This window comes from Erpetoichthys calabaricus, chromosome 8, assembly GCF_900747795.2.
Source record: "Erpetoichthys calabaricus chromosome 8, fErpCal1.3, whole genome shotgun sequence".
In the NCBI taxonomy this organism is placed as follows: domain Eukaryota; kingdom Metazoa; phylum Chordata; class Cladistia; order Polypteriformes; family Polypteridae; genus Erpetoichthys; species Erpetoichthys calabaricus.
Window position 1 is genome coordinate 138,678,681 of NC_041401.2, and position 23,773 is coordinate 138,702,453.

General features: G+C 38.6%; 1 protein-coding gene across 1 annotated transcript; it reads left to right on the plus strand.

Moving 5' to 3' along the window:
- Positions 1-1,558: 1,558 nt before the first annotated feature.
- LOC114656756 (gamma-crystallin M2-like) lies at positions 1,559-18,291 on the plus strand. Its single transcript, XM_051931262.1, has 4 exons — positions 1,559-1,693; positions 6,954-7,060; positions 16,981-17,269; positions 17,983-18,291. Exons 1-4 carry the CDS (start codon positions 1,559-1,561, stop codon positions 18,253-18,255), a joined length of 804 nt encoding a protein of 267 aa, XP_051787222.1. The 3' UTR covers positions 18,256-18,291.
- The last annotated feature ends 5,482 nt before the right edge of the window (positions 18,292-23,773 follow it).

The following is a 23,773-nucleotide window of genomic DNA, read 5'->3' on the forward strand; positions in this document are numbered from 1 at the left end:
CACAGCACTGCGCCACATTTGGTCAAGTCTGCCTTTTATAAAGGCCTGGGAAAACTGCACCATTGTTCTGTAATACATGTCAGCAGCTTTATAAAGGAATGTGCTTCTGCCAACTAACAAAAGACCTAAGCACTCCTTGCCAACAAAGCAAGTTTCTTTATTGTGACTGTCATGCAGGATTGCAGCAGTTGCCCTTGAGTGATTGAAATGGGGAGTTACGCTCATGAAACACAGAAACTCTAGAAATGCACCATACGTGCAAATTCTATGATATCAACTAAAATAAAAGAAAAGGCCAATTGGGCACGAGTCAAAACCGAAAATAAAGTTAACGCCATCTTTCATTTTACTTTTTTACTGGGATACTATCACTCTCACGTGTTTTTCAGTCTCATTGCAAGTATTATGTACGTTATTTTGTTCTTGTGTTCAATATGAGTATTATAAGCTCACTATTGCATTGCAGTGTAAAATGTTTGGATTATTCACAATGTCAGACTATTGTTTTTTGTGATTTTACACTGCTTGCATTAACAATTACTGTAATTTGATGTTTAAATTTCAATAAAACTCTCTGCTGAATAAATACTAGGAAAACCTTTGAAAACCCTTTTTAAATTGTGTTGTGGTTGTCTAAGGAATCACAGGGCGTTACAATTTGTAGCTTTTTGGGGTACCAAGCCAGCTGGCCCCATTTACTTGTCAAAATGATACAAAATAAAACATGCTATTTAACACACGTATAAACAAAATAGGGTTGACCCACAATGATCGGGTAATTAAGGCTTCTCTCAAAGCTCTTGCCGGTCAGCTGTTGAAGCTCCTTTCTTTGGTCGTTTACTCCATAAGTGACACTTTCCTCAGGACGGTCTTGAATTCATAGCCTAGGGGGCAGAATGGGCAGAGTTAGTTGTCTTCACTGAGTGGTCTTTCCATGGTGCAGAATGAAAAGAAGACAAGGTATATCACAGAGGCAGCACCTCCTTTCGGCTTTGGGTGATATCACCTCCCTGCGAGGAACTTGGAAGGTGACCCTCTGATGCACATGCATGACAGTGTACATTGCAGTTAATGAAAACAGTTAATTTTTCTTCCACCATTTTTAATCCAGTTTGAGTTTCACATAGTGCCAGAGCTTAGGTCAGTACCATAAATAAAACACCTGCCTTCTGAACCCATATATTCCAATATAGGAGCCATCAGCACAATATAGCAATTAACAGGGGATGTCAGCCATTTCTAGGACTCACACACTCATTTGCAGTCATAAATGCATTAATTTAGAATTACCTGGTGAGAACATATAAACCCTTCATAGTCAGAGACTTAGCCTAGAATTAAACCCCAAAGCCCTAGAGAAGCGAAAGTCAATACTTCCAAAATTAGTGCACTAACCTCCCTTAAATAACACAGCTCAGATTAAATTGATATGTTTATTCCCATCCCTGTTTTCATGTACAATGTAATTCTCAGTAAATGCAGTATGCTAATTAATGTTTTGTTTGTTTCCTTAATGAAACTGCGTAACTGACATCAGTGTTTGCTCACAGTACCTCACATGGCTCACCCACCACCTTGGATTGCCTTTTGTACTCTTAGCCTGACTGTGAATCGAACAGTCAACAGCTTAACCTTTTTCAGCCATGCAGCAAATATTCAAGGTGTTTACACGCACACTCATAATCGTGTTAAGGTGAATAATGTGGTCAAGGCAAAAACCTGGCTTCTTAATAATCCGCAATTACATGTAATTACATGGAGTTAAACATCATCATCAGCCACCGTGAATCTGAAAACAAGGATGACACCTGTGATAATGTTCTTGTGTTTCATAAATATGTTTGGTCAAATTGATGTTCTATTCATACTCTTCTGTTACCAGATTGCATGCAGCACACTCTTTTCTGTTTGCCTGTGCAATTGAGCCCTGTAAAAGGCCCAGTATGTGTGCTTCTTGCCTTACACCCGGTGCTGTTGTAATTATAATAACGCAAGAGTTTGTACTTCAGTAAGTTGGGTATTGCTTTTAGTTGCTATTTACTTTAAAAAGTAATCGGACTACATAATGCATGTTACTTTTAACGTGTTAACCTACTTCTATCAAGATTGTGTTGCTGAGGATGGTACTCTATGTTCAGCTCATCAACATAAAGTTAGTAATTTCTGAAATATTGAGAGAGATTAATAATGTGATTGCCCAAACATTTGCCTCTAGAAATGTATTTTGTGGATGCGTCTACTCTTGCCTGCTGATAACACATGCAAATCAAATGCATTAGTAGGCTGACAGAGTGCAACAGACATGCACAGACTACAAAATCCTTAACAGTAACCTGTTTATGTGTTTATATGACCACATAATCAGATTATTCATAGGGAAATCTATTTCGGTTAACCAGGTTTCTCAGAGGCCATGCGCAGGCTAAAAAACTTTAACAGTAACCCAGCTATGAGTTTACATGACCACATAGTCAGATTATTCTTGGAGGAATCTACCTCTATTAATCAGGTTTCCCAGAGGCCAATAACCTGATTTCTCTAACTGGAATAAGAGTTCACATGACATCTCAGAAATCAGGTTTTGGTGAGTAATCGGGTTATTGAAGCATATGTAAATGCACTGATTGTTGAAATCATTGAAGCTTTGACTACTAAATATTACTAAAATATGGTCATGTTCGAAAAAAAAAGTATACATCAATTATTACTAACAATTCAACATATTGGGAGAGATATAATAGCCAAGAAGAGCGAAACAATAATAAAAAATGAATAGGTAGCATTAACCTAAAAAGGTGAAAAATTAACAATGTAAAGTTCATGAAATTAATCAAAACCAAAAATGCAAGGGAACTTCAAAGTGGAAAAAATGTTACTTGCAGGTTGTGGGGTTGCTGTGTTGGGGGAATCCACTTTATTCTTTTAAGGTGAATGGCTGAAGGTAAGTGTAGTTTCTAGAAGATTGAGGTTTGAAACCCAGAAATCTTATATATAAATGTCTATGCCTGGAAGTGTGACTGTCTGTCTGTCCGGCCCAGAAGTGTGAGGCAGCCTGGAAGTGCGAGGCTACAGCATGAAGCTGAAAGAAAGCAACTCCGCCAAATGTGAGAGAAACTCGCTTAGCCACTGATAGACAAGGGAGGCGAGCATGTCCGCAAAACAAAACCACCGACTCTACATTTCAATTTTTTTCTGATGATTTCAATAGTTTATAGGAGCCTTTTTACAGCACGGAGCTTACACAACAAGTATTAGATAAAAACTAAAATTACATGGTTGTACTTATGATTCTTGATGTTATGTTTAGAATTAGATTTGGATCTTAAAGGAAATTAAATCAACAGCCTGGGCACGATGCACAATAATAGGCAACTCAGCTTGAAAGAAATAACTGTAGTAAGTTTTCTAGATCCTATAATTCAGTGGTCCCCAATCTTTTTGACAGCAAGGACCACTTTAGTAGATGCAAATTTTTCCACGGACCGGTCTTTTGAGGGGGGGGGGGGGTTGGGTTGGTTGGGGGGGGCAGTTTTATACACAATTTACATAACATTTCTATTATTATTATTAAAGTTATTAAGCAGTTCGCATACGTTTGCAATCTGAGATTTTTCTTCTTTTTTTGCATATAACAAAGACATATGCTTTACATTTGCCATTCCAACAGATTGCACATCACAAACATTAACACTGCAATCTTTTTTTCGTGTCTGCCGTTTCTATAGGAGGGTGACAATGAGTTAAATTCCAATGGATGTTTTTCAAATGTTGACAAGCAATAAGCAAAAGGAATCACTGAAAACCACAGAACAAAAACAGCAAAAAAAAAAAAAAAAACAGTACGAGGAAAGTTCGAAGAAAGATTTTTTTACAATGTTTCTGTTTGGGGATCGTTGTGCAAACGTGCACAACTGAGCTGCGACCACAGATCTAACTGCACTGTGGATGATTAGCTCAAGCATTTCAAGGTCACTTCGTTGTAATGAAAGCATCTGTTGAATGTACTTCGTAGTAACGTGATTTCTACAGACTTATGTCATATGGGGAAACTGTCGGGACCATAAAAATACTTTGTTGTAATACTCTCTCACCTCGGTCTCTCTCCTCTCTCTGCACCGCTGCAAAGCCCCACCTGCCAAGCGTTCTGAAAAGTCTGAGTGAGTTGCTGTTGCCGGCAGTTCTCTCGCGGCCCGGCTGTCAGACGGCTGCAGACCGGTAGTGGGCTGCGGACCGGGGGTTGGGGACCCCTGCTATAATTGACTGAATCTAGAATAGACTGGAGGAAGCAGATTTAAATAAGTAAAGAAATTTGAATTCTGAAGGTTAAATCAATGTCGGAAACATCTAAATTCAAGGAGAGTTCAATTAAAGGAATACTGAACCCCAAAAACATTTTCTTTTCTGTTACATATCCCATGTTGTTTGTAGTGATGGCACAAAAATGCTATTTTTGTGTTTTTGCTGAAAATAGAAATAACAAACTTTCTGATCCAATAGGAGTCAATGGGAGCCAGCAGGGCCAGCATTGAACAGCTGCAAAAAATACTAAAATATCATGAAAAAGTTTCAGGTTACTTGTGTCATGTAATCCACATGGCGGTTATCTAGCTGTACACTCATTACATCCAAAACACATGAATTTTTTATTAAAGAAGTATTAAATAACTACTTCTAGTATATGGAAGTCGTACATGAAAGTGATGAGTGTTCAAACAGAATCAAGCTTTTGGATTGAGACAGGGTTCTTGACCAATAAATGAGGGTGGATAGGGTACAAGTGAAGCAAATTTTAAAGGTTTTCTGTAAACAACATTTTGCAAGCACTTTAACTACACAAAGAATTGATCTATTCTTTAGAATTTTTTGAACAGCTTGAACTAATTAGTCTTAAAGACTGATTATGTTTTTGGTGAATTCTAACTATTGAGCATCATGAATTGTATACCTTTAAGAAGTTTTTACAACCAATGTACAATTGTACAATTTACAACGACAGCCAAACCCCTACCAAGCATACACTTTTAGAACTTTGAAAGGACATGTGAATTTTAAATTCAATCCAAAAGCTTTGAGCTTTTAACTGATTGGATTGTATGCCTTTATTAAATTATCAGGATGACCATGTAATTGAAGCAGGTACATCAAAAACAAAAAGCAAAAAATGCTTTTCCTACTTTGATCTGTTTTGTGATTAAGGTGTGCTAGCCCCACATCCATTCCATCTACAAGACAGAAGCTGATGGTTTCTACACCTTTTATTCTAATTTTTAACATTTCAAAGAAAACAAACTATAAGTAAGTAAAGTAGTACAAAATGTATATAGTTACATGCAACTGATTAAGTAAATAATTGTTCAAATTTAGGGAAAAAAATCAATCCAAATATTTAATATTTTTAGTTATATGAAAAATATATTTAAAAAGCTTCAAACAGATTTGAACATTTGTATTTAAAGCAGACAAAAAAGTGATAAATATACTTCAGTGGTATTGTATCTTGTAATTAATTTGGTAAATTCACACTGCATGCTATATTCATATTGTAAGTATGGAGAAGACATATTTGCCACATCAAATATTTATGTACTTGTTTTTATGTTTATTAATGTGCATACATCCTTAATATGTAATAAATGTTGGTCCTGATATCTTATATTTTAATAGTTTGCTGGCAGTATTATAAGATCTTTACATTGGATCTAAATGGCAGGTAGTATGTTGAATTCTGGAAATGAAGAATGAAATCTCCTGTTCATTCAGTAATTTAAATTTACTAATGTGTAAGGTGCAATAGGTTACATTATTTAATTAATGTTGCTAGAACTGAAAGCTGACTGCTCAGTCTGTAATCTAATGTTATCTACTGTAGTTTAATGTTAAAGAAATCTCCATTCTCCAAATCTCCCTAATTGCTAATAATATAAAATGTAATGATTCCAGACTTTTCAGATTTCATGTTTGCCAAGTTATCTTTTGTTCTAAATACTTATAACCTAATATAATTATGATCCAAACTAATGAAAACAGCAAAGGGGTTTTCTGATAGTCTAAATGAGCTTTTATTTACCTATACTTCATATTCTGCCATTGATTGATACACCTCATCATAAACATTGGGGGCCAAATATTATAGGCTACAATATAGTGTATTAAAGACATACCCAATATATTCAAATAAAATGCATGGTATAGCACACTAGGAAAAGAAAAAAAAGTATTGAAATGACATAAATCTCCATAAGACTGATTCAAGATGGTGTTGCCTCTGAAGATAAATGTCCCGGTTGTGGAGACCAGATATAATGTTAGAGGGATTGTGTTTGTCTGTTTTTTTTTTTTTTTTGTGTTTATTTTTTTTATGAGTGTTGATCTGACAGCTTCCATTTGATAATGTTTAGAATTGTTCCTGTCTTCACAAAAAAAAAAACTGATTTTTTCAGAGACATGGACACACCTTCTTTCTTGTGCAAGTCTGTGACCCACACATCATTATATATATATATATAAATCAAGCGTTCTACCTTGGCTCCCTTCTTCAGTTCAAGAACATAAAGTCTTCCTCGTCAGGTTGGCCCCACGGCCGTGGATCAGGTCATCCTGGAGTGGGAGAGACAGAAAAGAAAAAGCAGCCAGGTCAGTGGCCGCATTACAGTACTCCCCGTATCAACCCTTGGTTGACAGAAGCATTGTGTGGCAGGGCTGCAGATTTGTAGATTTTTCTGTAATGCCGCGAACCTACTGATATCTCATGGCAGACAGACAACACTTGACGGATGTATCATTATATGCTGTATATTGTCACACATGTAGATCTGAGGATCACCTTCTTGGCTCGGTCAATACTTTGGCATGAACCCCAGAAATTGAGGCCGCATTGTGTGACTTAAAGATGGCTCTAATGTCTGCTCCTCTATTTGTTGTCCCCTAACTTTTCCCTACCTTTTATCCTCCAGACCAATGACTTGGACACCAGCCTTGGAGCCGTGTTGAGCCAAGTTGTTGAAGGAGCTGAACACCCCATAATGTACCTGAGCCGGATACTGCTGGACTTTGACATGTGGTATGCAGATATTAAACAGGAGTCCCTCTTGAGCAAGTGCGCAGTGACCCAACTCCAATATTACCTCTAGAGAAGAGAGTGTTCACCTTGGTGACAGACCACACACCCCTACATTAATGATGCATGCACAAGGACTCTAACCCTTGAGTTACCTATTGGTTCCTGAGCTTCCAGCTCTTCAGATTAACCATCCAGAACAGACAGGGGGCCCTCCATGCCAATGCTAATGCCCTTTCGCGAAAGCATAACCTTTCAGTTAGATCCGTCCACCCTCTCAATACTGGGATGGGGAGGGTGGGGGCTGGCATGTCACACATGCAAGTCTGAGGACCATCCCAGGACAAGAGGTGGTGCTGCAACTAATGGTATCATCTCTTTCTGTTCCAACAGCACAAAGATGACACCCAGTGAGGACAACTGACTCTACCCCTTCTTTTGGGAAGACTATATATTCGAGGTGCTCCCAGTAGGTGTTTGTCTTATTTAGACAAAAGCTCAGATGTAAACAGAGCACCACTCCAGACCTGACAACCATATTAAAGAAGGAATAGCAGCCCTATATTTTGTTTGTTTGCACCATGAAGGCTATTTTTGTTGTGTTTCTATTTTTTAATTAAATTGGACAAACGAGCTAGAACCCTATCATTTATTTTGGATGCCATGTCATACCTCGCATAACCACAATATGCACATACAGAAATACTGATGTGTGGAGTACAAGTCCAAGGAGGTTATGCTCAAGTTTTATAATATACTGGTGAGGTCTCATCTGGAGTACTATGTGCAGTTTTGGTCTCCAGGCTACAAAAACAACACAGCAGCGCTAGAAAAGGTCCAGAGAAGAGCGACTAGGCTGATTCCAGGACTACAGGGGATGAATTATGAAGAAAGATTAAAAGAGCTGAGCCTTTGCAGTTTAAGCAAAAGAAGATTAAGAGGTAACATGATTGAAGTGCTTCAAATTATAAAGGGAATTAGTACAGTGGATCGAGACTGTTATTTTAAAATGAGTTCATAAAGAACACGGGGACAGAGTTGGAAACTTATTAAGGGTAAAGTTCACTCAAACATTAGGAAATGTTTCTTTACACAGTGAACAAGAGACACTTGGAATAATCTACCAAGTAATGTGGTAGACAGTAAGACATTACGGACTTTCAAAATTCAAAATTCAGAATTAAGTGGATACGACTGGCAAGCTTTTTTGGGCTAAATGGCCTGTTCTCGTCTAGATTGTTCTAAAATTCTAATTGTACTGTGCTCACGTCAATATCAAGAAATTTAAAGCTGCCCAACTCTCTCCTTCTGCTTCCTGAGGTCTATAACCAGGGGCCTCATGTATAAACGATGCGTATGCACAAAAATGCTGCGTACACCTATTTCCACGCTCAAATCGCGATATATAAAAACTAAACTTGGTGTAAAGCCACACACATTTTCATGCTAGCTCAAACCCTGGCGTACACAAGTTCTTCGTTCGGTTTTGCAAACTGGCAGCACCCAGCATCAAAGAAGTGCTTTTGTTCCAGTGTGGTTTCCCTTTCTTTTTCAGATCCACATCTCTGACGTGGCTTTATCATATACACTGAAATTAACCGCATATTGTTTATTAGTTTAAGGCATCTGATTTTAATTAATCTGTAACAATATAATGGTCCACGGAATGGCTAAACTATTCCAAATACCATAGCTGCTTTAGCGTTGTTACTCTCACTGCACCTTCTTCTTCTTCTTTCAGCTGCTCCCGTTAGGGGTTGCCACAGCAGATCATCTTTTTCCATATTACTCTTACTGCACCACTCAAAGTATTTATATCACTGTATCTGAGTGTGGAATCATAGCTCTACAGCAGCTGATCGGAAAGAGAATTATCAGTATACAGCATCAAGCACACGCTGCCTCAGCCATGCTGCCTATTTGAACAGGTCCCATACGGCAAATGCTTCAGAGCCTTTCCTGTACTGACCTCACGGTTCAGAAACAGTTTCATCCCAAGAACTATGAATGCAATTAATCAGTCCATCAAGTGCTCCTTGTAGAACTGTTTGTACTTATTAGTACAATTACCTCATTGTAAACTTGCGATACAGTTATAATATTGCACAACCTGAGCCACTTTAGCATGTATTTACATATGATGATGATATCATTTTTAAGATGAAATGCAGCAAAATATATATATATACATTATAACGATAAAATGTTAACATCATTTTAATAATCTATATTGTTAATAATTAAACATGTGAGGACATGGTGTCGCAGCTCTAGCAAGGAGCTGGCGCCCCGTTCAGGGCTGTTCCTGCCTCGTGTATTCTTGCTGGGGCTGGCACAACCCTGGATGGATAGATGGATGGTATAATTAAACATGTACTATGAAGATATTTTATTGTTCCTTAAAAGTTTTAAAGAATCGGATTTCTAAGCTTCCAGATGGCTTAACGCTTATTACTGAGCTGATTGTGTGGCAATTGGGTACTTGGAGAAAGAAAAGGAAGGACGGGAATTGGAGGTTAGTACGTTTGAAAGAGACAGTACTGCTGCAATAAATTATTTCATCGAAGGTCGCACACGGCGCAGCAAGCATCTTGTGGGAGGCAAGAAGAACAATCTCTGGACGGGGCACCAGCTCGTCACTATCATTGCGCCACCGTGTTCCCATGTTTAATACATGCTTTAATTCCTATAGCATCATGAAAATATCAAGTATACATCTCTTTATTTAAATTGTTCAGAGAGCTGTAATATCACAAATGTAATGGATTCTGTGTCCTGTCGGAGGAAGAAAAAGCCCGTTTAAGAAGCACGTAGTGATTCATACACATAGAGAACATAGAAGAAGATATACAAAACAAATAATTTAATGTACTACTTTAGTTACGATGGTATTTGAGAAACTAGTAATTAAATGATTTTAAGATGAAGTTTATGATGTTCTACTTTAATGACAAAATAAACTACGTGATTAAAGTGGAAATTTCGAGATTAAAGTTTATTTTTCCCCACTGTGTCCCTATTTTTTTTTCTTCTATCAGTACCCTAATAAGCTTTCATGTGACACTCGGACAGTGAGCTACAACTGACTTTGATATCTGACAACTTCTTTTTTATTTCGGGCACTGTGCGATTTTGTGAACTTGAGCTTTCGAGTTTCTCCTTTTGTTGTTTATACCACTGTTTAAACCATCAAATAGTACATTTTTCCTTGCCATCCATCCATCCATTCTCCAACCCACTGAATCCGAACACAGGGTCACGGGGGTCTGCTGGAGCCAATCCCAGCCAACACAGGGCACAAGGCAGGAACCAATCCTGGGCAGGGTGCCAACCCACCGCAGGACATTTTTCCTTGCCTCCACTTGGTATTCACTGAAATTCTTCTATTTTCCCCTGTGCTTTTGCCATTGCCTTTTCACAGAACACTGAGTTTAAGGGCTATTTATTTTGATTTGCATATTCAAATAGGCATAATTCTGGGAGGAGTTGGGGAGTGGCAGCAGGCACATGCACATGCATTTCTTTCCACAATGACCAGGATTTATGTAGTGGAAGAACATGGAAGTTGGCGAACGCACAGGTTCATGCATCTGGATTTTTTTGTGCGTACACACATTTCCAGTTTTGTCCGTATGCCATGTTTTGTGAATTCTACGCACGTCGTTATGCATGATGCCCCAGGTCCTTTGTTTTTGTGGATATTAAGGATGAGATAGTTGTCCTGGCACCACTTCATCAGAAGAAAGACTTCTTCTGTGCATTCCACTTCAGCATTGTTGTTGGTCAGGGATATAATGGTGTCATCAGCAAATATAATGATGGAGTTGGAGCTGTGATTGGCCAAACATAAGAATGTTTAATTAAAAGTATGCATGTTACATTAACTGCAGACTCTAAATTGTCCTGTGGAATAGTGGATATGTGGAATAGTATCTATGTGAGAGTGCCCTGACAGCCCATTCCATGGAAGATTACTGTATTGCCACCAATACAGGAACGAAATGCTGAGGTTCCCCAATGGATTCATAAAATGAGATATCTGTAAAGAGGAGGAAAGGCATGTGCCATCAAAGACCTGTTTAAGATATCAAGAGTAAGACAAACAGCTACAGGAACTAAAAAGAACAGACAATACTATGGTGACAAAACTGTTGGTTTAGCTTATGCATACTGCATCAACAATAAACGCTATTGTGGAAGTAACCTCAAGGAAGACAGGAATAGTTCAATCAATCAGTCTTTATTCAGTCATAGATGAGTACATGGATTCATGCTTTGCAAAGCAGAAGAGCAAAGTTCCCCTGTTTCACTCGACTTTTAATATTCATTTTCCTCCCTCCCCCTTACTAATGAAACAGCATCTAAGCATTTCATCTTATATTACGTAAATCGGCCAACTGTTTCTTTTTTGTGTACGTATCAAGAGGGGCCCCAAAGAAGGAAAGGTCATCTTTCCTGTGTCTAACAGACTCATTCCTAAAGAAGGAAGTTGTCCTAGGTCAGCTTACTGCACCCTGTCTTATGACAGACCCTTGTATGAATAACCTGCAAGCAGTTACATTTTCTTTCACACTATGTAAGGGGTCATTAAGACACGGGGTATTGATCAGATGTGACGATTCTTTATATATTCCTTAGAAGGCTGGCATCCTTCAACATCTGCAATAAGATGATCAGACAGTTGTGGCGAATGCCCTCTTCTATGCAGTGGTGTGCTGGGAAGGCAGCATAAAGAAGAAGGACGCCTCACGCCTGGACAAACTGGTGAGGAAGGCAGGCTCTATTGTAGGCATGGAGCTGGACAGTTTGACATCTGTGGCAGAGCGACGGGCACTCAGCAGGCTCCTGTCAATCATGAAGAATCCACTGCATCCACTAAACAATATCATCTCCAGACAGAGGAGCAGCTTCAGCGACAGACTGCTGTCAATGTCTTGCTCCACTGACAGACTGAGGAGATCGTTCCTCCTCCACACTATGCAACTCTTCAATTCCACCCGGGGGGGTAAACGTTAACATTATATAAAGTTATTGTCTGTTTTACCTGCATTTTTATCACTGTTTAATTTAATATTGTTTTTTATCAGTATGCTGCTGCTGGAGTATGTGAATTTCCCCTTGGGATTAATAAAGCATCTATCTATCTATCTATCTATCTATCTATCTATCTATCTATCTATCTATCTATCTATCTATCTATCTATCTATCTATCTATCTATCTATCTATCTATCTATCTATCTATCTATCTATCTATCTATCTATCTATCTATCTATGCATGGGGTGTTGCTGCTTTTATCTGGGCTCTGAGAAAGCTGCACAAAAAAACAGGTAATTAGCCATCAAATTTCCTTAAACTTCAAAACTGTTGTCTAGACCCCTAGAGGAGATTAATGAGGATAGTAAGAACACTTCACAAGATATTGATTAGATTAGATGACACCCAAGGCATATCTATGAATCTATTCTTTGCTTTCAGAACACATTATTCATAGAAAAGAGTTTCAGACAGCAAGAATCTTTTTAGCACACAGGAAACCAGGCAGAAGCCATCCCCGGTCTGGAATGCAGGTGATAAACACACTTACAAGATTATATTGCAATTATTTATTACTGGGGAGGCTATTGCATTCAAAATAATATGATAATAACTTGTAAACCGTTCTGGTCAGCATAAAGTACACTCACCATAACAATAACATATTAGACTTGAGTTGATCACTCTGGTAGACAACATACGTACTACCTCTCAAACGTAGCACAATGTAAATAAAAAATTACCACATTGGGAGTGATGGTCCATCCGGTGCTGAATGTAAGGGGGTTATCTTGAAGATTCAGTTCTTTAAGGGCAAGTAAATATTGTAGTGGGAGAAGAACTCCCAAGGCACAAGTGTGAGTTCTAGCCTGGTGTCTCTAGAGAAATTTAGTCTACAGACATGATGATTCAAGGTCTTGGCTGGAAATGATTACAAAACTCCACTTAATTTCCAGAGGATTATGGAATCTGGGGTAGGGAGGAATGCTGCTGGTGAAAGCCCAATAAGTGGCTGAAGAATGAGAAAATAAAGGAGATAGACAGAACGGGAAGCAAGTGTTTACGCAGTAAAGTGGGAAAATGATCCATTCATATTGACAGAAGTTCATCAGCCATTATTTTGGTCTCTTTTTATTTGCTGTTTGTGTTCTTGTGATGCTCACAACCTTGGCATTTCTTCCTTGTACTTGGGTTATCGATTGTCTTGTACCAAGACAGACTGTGAGGACACATAATAGCAGAGGTTGGTGCAAAAGTGTGTTCTGCCATTTTATTTAAGAAAATGTTATCCAAATCAAGTAAAGTGCAATTTTCTCATCAATAAATAATCTGATAAAATGCAGTGTTCTGTGAGGAAGATAAAAAGTTAAAAAAATAACAATAAATACTTCATAAACCATGGATAAGACTGAACCAAAATTGTCTTTATATTCTGGTCCACTGCAATGTTGTTCTCAAGCTTGTCTTGTCCCAATTATCCAATTTCCAGGCATGCTCTTTGTGCCCAAAACCCTTGCAAAAGCAGTCCTCCTACCTTACTCTCATCCCTGTTGCCATTCCTCTGTGTCCACAGTGTTACACTGAGCCTGACTTTGTCTTCTTTATGCCTTGGCATCAGTGGGATTTCTAGCCTCCCCTCCTTTACAGTAAATACTATCTCACTCTCTTGGATGCTTAAGGATCCATCATATTGGTTAATAAACTTCCAGGACTATGCCCCTTACCAACTGTGGGCTATGTCTTGACAATGGGACAAGTTGAATGATGGCACCTTTAAACAAGACAAAATGGCATCACGGTAACATGAAATTCCAGAAGTTACATACTGCAGAGACAATACACACATTCAGGAAATGCAAATAAAATGTTAGGTTATATTGTTAGAACTGTTGAATATAATTCAACGGATGTTATGTTCAGACTATATAATGTACTAGTGAGATTGCATCTGGAGAACTGTGTGAAGTTCTGCTCACTATGATACAAGAAAGACATAAAACACTTTGGGAAGGGTTGCCTGGTCCTTAAAAAATTACAGCACAAGGACAGCTTAAAAATAGTGAATTTCCCCCTTAAAAGTAGCCCAATACGTGGGCTACCTGAGGTAGACTAAATGACACACAAGACAGAGGGGGGTGGTGTCAGATTGAGAGGGTTAGGTACTATAGGTACCACATGGGCTAGACTGGCATTGCAGCCAGAAGAGGGGATGGTTCCTGACCCGGATGGGATGCTCCTCGAAGGCAGACAGCCATAATGACCAGGGAAAAGAGATGAACAAGACCTGGTAGAGATGGCCAGAACAAATGGACGGACAGTCCACTGGAAGTGGAGGAGGTCATGGGGGACTTTCTATTCCCCCCAGATGATAGATGGCAGTAGCCTTCCATGAAAGCGCTCATTCGGGAACCAGCAGGGAATGTAGTCCCGCAATACAGCTAATGCTGGGGACCATGGGTGCTGCAAGGGGGCTCTGTAGGGAAATGCAGTCCCCAATTTATGGGACTTCCATGTGACCTGGAAGTACTTCCATCGGGCAATCGCCCTGGCACCAGAAGTACTCCCGGTCCATAATAAAAGGGATCACACTCCCTTATCCAGGTGAGTCAGTGCTGGGAGGATGCGCAGTAACACTCAACTGGAAGATGGCAGTGTGGTGGTAAGAAGAAGAGAGGTGAATTCTGGTGAGAGAAACCTGTATATTTGTGTGCTTGTTTTACTTTGAGGAAGTGTGGTTAATAAAACCTTCCATTATTTGAACCCGAGACTCTTGGTGTAATTGTGTTTAGGGGATTAGGGTTTGCTGATGCCCTGGGTTCTATCACAATACATACCATCCAAAACTGGGGGAACTGATTGAATATATACTATCACACAACAGCGGGTGGCAAAAAACATACACTGTCCAAGTGCAACAAGCAGGGGATGAGGTGCCAGATGGATGAAAAACATGGTAAAAATACAGTGGAGGACAATTCAAAAATACCCCAAAATATCATGTTACTTTTAAAAAAAGTAGCCCAAAAACACAACCCATAAAAGCCTATTATTTTTCACAGTTGACGATCACAAGTAGCCCTGGACAAGAAAACCGAGGACCTGGCAACACTGACTTGGGGCTGTGCAAAGGCGAGCAACCAGGTGTACCCCAGGACTTGAGGACATTTCATACTCTGACAGACTAAAAAAATTTAGCCTGTTTAGTCTCGACTTAATTGTGGGGATCTAATCCAGTTTTTCAAAATTCTCAAAAGCTTAATGAAGCATATCCATTAGAATGTTTTTGTCTTAATATACTCAAGGAGACCAGTGGAAATCAAGGGAAAGTACATTAAGGACTGAAGCAAGAAAACAATTTCTTTACATTGTGACCGGGTGCGGGAATGAGAGCTCCACAAAAGGGAAAATCTGGGGTGTCAACTGGGTTGTCACATTTAATCTTGAAAACTATAACAAAAAAAGCTCTTCAGTGCAATCAGGGCTAATAATCAAAGTAAAGCAATCAGCTGGTTAGCAACAAGTTAGGTCATCCTGTAAAGGAGCTCCATCAGAAGGGTAGCTCTTATCAAAAATGGCGGCATTTTTCGGGAAGCTAGGGCTTTTATGTAGAGTGAACTGAAAGTGACGGAGTCTGTTGCCCTTTACTGGGCAGGTTCTGGGCACTATGGAGAGAGAAGGAGATGGCAATGTAAGTAATAGCATCCCCTCTCCTCCCAGCGGGTCATTACATACCTCAACAGAACCTGTAACAAGATCCTCCACATGCATGATAACGTAAAGAGTTTTTTAAATCTGGAACACACTACTGAGATATGTAGTTGAAGCACAAACTTTGCCGACCTTTAAAAATATCTGGATGGGATATTGGGGCAGCTTAGCTATCAGCTGAACAAACGAGCGTGATGGACTGAATGGTCTCCTCTCATTTGTCAAATTTCTTATGTTGTTATAAATGATCCCTCACATCCAAAACCCATAAATAATAAGAGAGGCCCTGGATAACATTCATTAGTCACATAATAAAGTTATGTAACTTGTAACAGCAACTCGTATTGGCAATCTGGCACTGCCCCAGAGAAAAACAACATACAAAATGGTAGTACTCACGGAAATACTGCTAACCACTTTGGTATTGCAAAGTGGTCAAGAAAATAAAATAATTATAAAAATGATTATACAAATTACCAAAAAGAAATATAACCCAAAAAATGAAGTAAAAGAAAACACTAGTATTTATGAGATCCTGATGGGACTCAGTCAGTCTAGTGCTCCATAGAAAATTAACCTTTAGATGATGACTTCTTCTTTAGAAATCTCTCGTTGAAGTAACATGGATAGTACTTACATGAAACTTGGATATGAAAGTAAATTAGGATGAGGTTTACTATGCAAGAAGGAATAGTGTTTGGCAGAATTTGAACAATAACCAAACAAAGCAGTACACATGGAGCAGGGCATTTTTAAGAGAAGCATTGCTTTCTGGTACATACCAGGACTAATGTTCCCTTAAAATGTATTATTCCACCAAAAGGTCAAAGAAACTGAATAACTGCTCATCCCATGAAGAGTTATTCACTATAACAATGATAAATTATTTTTCAATTTAAAACAATGTATTTTTAGTAGCACAAAGGAAGCGTGATGCCCTAAATGGTGACTCCTATTGCTCTGACTTTACAAATGGAAGTTCCCACATGGTATTTTTTAACAAAACACAGCTGATTCATCAGGTCTGTACATTAGAATAACAAAACACCTTCTTTAGCTTTAAACTATAAAAGCTCGAAGGACCAGTTGATGTTCAGTGTCAGTGTTAGCATTGAAACTGCAAAATGGGCAAGGTGAGGCATACATTTTAACTTATGTGAATTATAATAATGTAAAGTAAACTTTCTCTGTACTCACAATATTGTTTTTCTCTTTTATTCCAGATCATATTTTATGAAGACAGGAATTTCCAGGGCCGCTACTATGAATGTAGCAGCGACTGCGCTGATTTGCACTCCTACTTCAGTCGTTGTAACTCCATCCGGGTGGAGAGCGGCTGCTGGGTGGTGTATGAGCGCCCCAACTATATGGGCTACCAGTATTTCATGAGAAGGGGCGAGTATCCAGACTACCAGCGCTGGATGGGATTTAATGATTGTATCAGGTCCTGCCGTGCGATCCCTCAGGTACATTTTATAAATCTTATTATTACTGGACACTGCGCAGAACACCACATCTTTTAGAGTTTAATTTGCTGTGTTCTTCATCCATAGACTCCAATTTCTTCTCACAATGCAACATATTGGACAGTTCATTCTAAAACTTCTGTGAGAATGCTAAAGAACAAGTTAGCTAAACTGGTAGATTACAGTAAACTGGGTTGAATCAGCAACTATCTAAGAGTCTGCATATCTCCTGCAGAAAGGCCTAGTTAGAAATTGTTTTTGCAAAGCTGTACTAAATGAAGTTTAAAATAATGGATTTCAAACTGAAAAGTAAAAATAAAACTGGTATATTTATGTAATACAGTATACCAAAATACAGAAACACTTGTCTAGGCAGAAGTAATTACTAAGGCTAACGGGGTATTGGATTAAGAGGCAATACAATACTAAATGCCAAGAAAGCTGTGGAACTTGTGAAGTCTCACTTGGAATAAAGTGTGTGTGTCTAAAGCGATGAAAGCATAGGTTGGATGGCAACTGTTAATTTTTAAACCAGTTATTTAATAAGAACACATAGGCACAAAAAAGGTGATGAAGGATAAACATCACAAAAATAAATCACAGAGAACAGAAGGTAATGGAACAAGTTACCAAGTAAATGTAAAAAATGGATGAAATGTACAATAAGATTCTTTCACTTAACTCTGTAATTCCTCTTTCTATTTTGTTCACAGTACAGAGGATCATACCGCATGAAGATTTATGAGCGGGAGAACTTTAGTGGTCAGATGATGGAGTTCATGGATGACTGTGAGTCTGTTCAGGACCGCTTCAGATATCCAGATATTCATTCCTGCCACGTGGACGGCTACTGGATCATGTATGAGCAGCCCCACTACAAAGGACGCCAGTACTTCCTGAGGCCCGGCGAGTACAGGAGATACAGTGACTGGGGAAGCATGAATCCTAGGATTGGCTCCTTCAGGCGTATCATGGATATCTGCTGAATCTTTTGTCATTAAAGTGTGAAAGTGATCATACAAAAATAAATTTATTTTAATGCCTTACCTGGCCTTTGACAATGTCCTTAAGAGAGAGAGATACAACAGTGGTCACTGGTAGCTCAGATTATGATACTATTATCAACGTAGTAACTGTTTTATGCCAACAAGCATGTTACAGTGCAACGGTGTTGTCTTCACTACAGTTCTGAGCAATGCTAGGCAGCCTGGGTTACAATTGTTCTTTCATAGCTCAGCCATTTAACTAGCCAGAATTTTTCACATTGTGAGCAATTCCACATGGGGTCCAACCAAGACTGATATCAAACCAAGCTAAACTTTGGTAATTCCAGTGATGCAACATTAATAAATTGATGATCACCTGGGGCCTCATGCATAACGTCGTGCGTAGAATTCACACTAAAACATGGTGTACGGACAAAAGAGGAAATGTTCATACGCACAAAAAAAAATCCAGATGCATGAATCTGTGCATTCACCAACTTCCATATTCTTCCACTCCATAAATTCCGGTCAGCATGAAAAGTAATGCACGTACACGCGCCTGCCACCACTCCCAAACTTCTCCCAGAATTACGCATCTTTGAATATCAAATCAATATAAATAGCCCTTAAGCTCAGCATTCTGAGAAAAGGCAATGCAAAAGCACGGGGGAAAATAGAAGAATTTCAGCGAATACCAAGTGGAGGCAAGGAAAAACGTACTATTTGTTGGTTTAAACAGTGATATAAACAACAAAAGCTCAAGTTCACAAAGTTGCACAGTGCGCTGTGAAAAGGCGAGTCGTAGCCCACTGTCTAAGTGTTATATTAAAGCTTATTAGGGTACAGAGAAAAGAAAAAAAATAGGCACACAGTGGGAAAAAAAGCTTGAAAAGTCAACTTTAATCTCAAAATGTCCACTTTAATCACGTAGTTTATTTTGTCATTAAAGAATATCATAAACATGGTGGCTCAGTGATAGTGACGATCTGGCGCCTCGTCCAGAGATTGTTCCTGCCTCCCACAAGATGCTTGCTGCACCGTGTGCGACCTTCGATGAAATAATTTATCGCAGCAGTACTGTCTCTTTCAAATATACTAACTTTCGATTCTTGTCCTTCCTTTTCTTTCTCCAAGTACCCAATCACCACACAATCAGCTCAGTAATACACGTTAAGCCATCTGTAAGCTTAGAACTCCGATTCTTCAAAACTTTTAAGGAACATTGAAATATCTTCATAGTACATGTTTAATTATTCTGTCCATCTATCCTTCCAGTGTCGCGCCAGCCCCAGTAGGAATACAAGGCAAAGTAGGAACAATCCCTGAACGGGTGCCAGCTAATTGCTAGCGCTGCAACACCATGTCCTCACATGTTTAATTATTAAAAATATAGATTATTTAAATGATGTTAACATTTTATAAGTATAATATAATAAACACGTTTTGCTGCATTTCAACAATCAAAAAGTGAAGAATTCATTTATTAATTTTCCTCCGATGCTCCAAAACCAAGTTGCGGTGGCAACAGTCTTAGCAGTGAGGCCCATACGTCCCTTTCCCCAGCCATATTTACCAGCTCATACTGTGGGATCCCAAAGTCAATCCCAGGGCATCTGAGATATATAATCCTCCCAGTGAGTCTTGGGTCTTCTCTAGGGTCTCCTCTCAGCAGGTCATCCCCATATAACCTCCACAGAATGGCATCTGGGAGGTATTCATATCAGATGCCCGAACCTCCTCAATTGGCTCTACTCCAAGCCTCTCTCGAATGTCTGTGCTTCTCACGCTATCTCATTTTGGTTGCTTGTACCCACAATCTCATTCTTTCAGTCATTACCTAAAGATCATAGCCATAGGTGAGGGTAGGGTCATTGATCAACTTATAAATCAAGAGCTTCACCTTCTAACTCAGCATAGTTAAAAAGTGAAGAATGATATTGAAAACCCAAATTCACTGATAATGCCTAAACCAGACAGTGTAAAACAAGAACTGAGCCAGAAAGCATTGACTTAAGGAGTCTACTACATAAACTATATGAAAAAATGGAATCAGTAATTTGAGCTGGTATTATTATACTAGCTCTGCTACTCTTCTAAAATGGGTTGGAGTGTAAGTAATTAGCGCAGACTTCAGTGTTAACGTTTGCATTGCACCATCTATTGGACAGTATTTTGTTACACATGTAGTAATAAAATGCATTGCATTTGGCATTCCAACAGATGGCACATCTCAAAAATTTGCAGTAATACAATGCATTATTACAGTGATTAGCCATCTGTTGGAATGACAAATGAAATGCATTTTGTTACTAAAAATGTTTGTGATGCACCATCATTTGGAATGACAGAGACATCTGAACAGATCCACAGACAGACATTGGTTAGTTCTTCTTTTTTTGAGTTACATTAGCCAGTTAATAGTGCTAAGGGGTACATAAATGGACTACCCCACATAAAGAGAAGAGCACACAGAATCAGAAAATGTCAGATTAACAACCATTATAAGGTCATTAAGGTTTATAATGAAATACAACATCAAGCAAAAGAAACAGTTTTGTTGCTTATCCACAGTCATTTAAGATAAGGAGATGATTAATGCAGAATAGCCAAAGATTCACATGCTTTGGTGTTTTCCCACATCTCAAAGATGAGCCTGTGAATTGGCGACTCTAAAGTCAGTTAGGTGTTAGTGTGTGTGAGTGCACCCTGTGATATATTTGTTCTCTGATGGGGTAGGCCTCACCTCCCTAAATCCAGTACTTCATATTGAGTAAAGCACATTCATACTAACTTATAAAGTAAAATCTCTCAGTGGCTGAAGACTAGTTTAGTATAGTGTGGACTTGTCACAACTGTTGCTGATCATGGTCATGTTGCTTCCTCACATAATTTTTTCATAGTTGTAGCAGTTTTTTATTTGTCAATTAATTCCTGTTGTTGTCATTATTTTGTTGTGGCATCTTGATGTTGATGTGGCATCACCAGAGATGGACCATTTGTCAGACCGTTGTGTGATTCTGCTGTCATCATCATCATCTGTCAGATGTGTGGTGCAATTTGGTTTCATCTGTCAAAGCACACTTAATGCTATGCTACTACATCATAGTTTGACCATCACTATGCCTCTCATTTACACACATCACACCCATTACATGCAATTTTCCTCCAGCTTCTCTTAGCACTTTTAGTTGCTTTGCCACTGTGTGAGAGGTGAATGTGTTTATCAGTGAAAAGAATAAGGCAGCTTGTTCTTTTTTTGTGCTGAAGACAATTTTACAATGGAGGCCAAAGTGGACATTGGAACATTTTGTTAGGCATTCAGTGGCACACAAGGCCTTCTCTGTGAGAAAGAACAGACCTAACAGAGATGTAGATAATTGTTCTCCTTGTGCCTCATCCCCTTCCTCCAGCATTCAAGAATGAACTATCCTGTAGACAAGAAGTATAATCAACATTTGGTCAGCTTGCTTTCTGAGTTTCATTTCATAAGAAAAAGGGTAATTGAAGGATGAGTTCACATGAGTGAATCTCCTGAGAATAAAGGACAGCCAACCTCTTTTGGGTGATGTGTTTATCCATCTTGTCTGCCACATTTCCTATTTCCTTTTATGTCAGTATATAAGCAATCATCATAGTTCTATAATACTTGTGTTTATCAAGAAATCACATTATTTATTTCTTAAAATTGTGAGTTCTTCAGTTAATTCAACATGTCTAATGGACATGAACCCTGTCTACAGAGAAACAGCAAGGAAAGAATCCTTAGGAGCCTTATGGAATTGTCTAATTGACTATTTGCATTGCCAGAGGTGAATAAAATACATTAATTCATTGATTAACATCAATTAGTCCAGATCTATTCTTCCTTCTACTTCTTTTTTCATAAGTGGCCTGGTAATCCCTGTCTTTTTCTGTTTGATGACTACCAGCTTATGCGAAACTTTATCAGAAACTTTCAAAATTTTTGAGGTAATTAATATTTTAGCCTCCTTTACAATTAAATGCTTTAGTTGCTTTTTCATAAAGCATGTAATCATTTAAACCCATGCTGACAGTACCCCTCTGCTAAATAACTGCATCTTTATGTTAACTGTGATAAGTGCATTACACACATAAAAGAGTCAACAACAAGTACACAAGAGGAGATGAAGGTCTATCTCTGAGGTGAAGATCTGTATTTTCAGGTTTTCTTTTTGATTTATCTGAAGGTGTTTTCACACTTACAGACTCCTTTTATTGAGCAGAAACAATTTATCCTTTGAAAAATCATCATGGAGAGTGTAACAAAAAAAGGTTGAGGGAGGGCATAAAGATTTGGAGCACCTGTATGCAAAGCCTGTATATTTGATGAAACAAGAAAATAACAAAACGACTCTTAGCTGAAATGTATTTCCAGATGCGACTCTAGTAGTAGACTGACTACAGATGGCGATGGAGCCAGTTAAGAGGCCGGTGGAGAGGAAGAGGCGGGTCCAGCTGATCAGAAACCGGATGAAATCTCATAACTCATCTCACTGTTAATCATCAGAACTCCAAATGAAAAAAGAGGCAAGACATTGTGCGACAGTACCAATCCCCGGTTAGTGCTGGAATTACAGTCAAATGAGCCCTTAAGTTGTTTCCCAATCACACGTGTGTGACAGAGTCAATAACAGATGCATTTGTGCACAGTTACATTTGCAATAATTTGGTGTTTTTTGTTTTTTTTTTACCAAATACGCCTTTGTGAAATAATGTCTATTATCTCACAATCTGATTATCTAGGCAACTACACAGATAATGGCAAGCTCTGGTGAGGGCATACAGTGGTGTATTTCAGTTTCATTTTACAGTATGATCTTGCATATTAACTCTTCCATAGCTTACTGTATATGCATCAAATCTATTTATTTATCTCAAATCACATCCACTGTCTTTAAACATTTCTTATTAATATTCATTTGGAGTGTTTCATTGACATTTACGACATAGTATCAAACTTACTGTGCCTCAAGTGTCAGGATCATTATCAAAAAGTAATCACATTTGATAGGACGCCCCGATTCCACACATCACTCTTACAATATCAGATTAAGGGTTTTGATCATCAATCAGCTACTGCTATTCAATTTCTTGCCTCATCTGTATGTGGTTTGATTGACCTGAGTACCAGTGAATTTCCTTTTTTTTAAGATAGTCAGCTACTAACTGATTGTGAGATGCACAGGCTATGAGCTGGACTCAGATATTAGGCCTGTCTCACTGACTCTGACTGAGCTGCTTTATGTGAATTTACTTGCATTTTTACGGATATGTGTATCTATTTTTATGTTGAGATTTCCTAATTACCAGCAGCAATGGCATAGCATCACTTCACAGAATACACAAATGTTATCAATAATGCATAATATGTCCTGTAGTTAGATTACTTTCAAACTTCATGCAAACTGTCCCCATGGGGTTGCTTGGTACTGCGCCAAGGCTACTGTTTCAAAAAGTTCCTGGTCCAGTTGTTTTGTCCACCCCAGACTCCGAGTAC

Coding starts and splice junctions, on each gene's coding strand:
- LOC114656756 (XM_051931262.1), top strand. CDS start 1,559: ATGGCTCACCCACCACCTTGGATTGCCTTTTGTACTCTTAGCCTGACT. Junction 1,694..6,953: donor ACACTCATAATCGTGTTAAG/GTGAATAATGTG, acceptor TTTATCCTCCAG/ACCAATGACTTGGACACCAG. Junction 17,270..17,982: donor CCTGCCGTGCGATCCCTCAG/GTACATTTTATA, acceptor TTTTGTTCACAG/TACAGAGGATCATACCGCAT.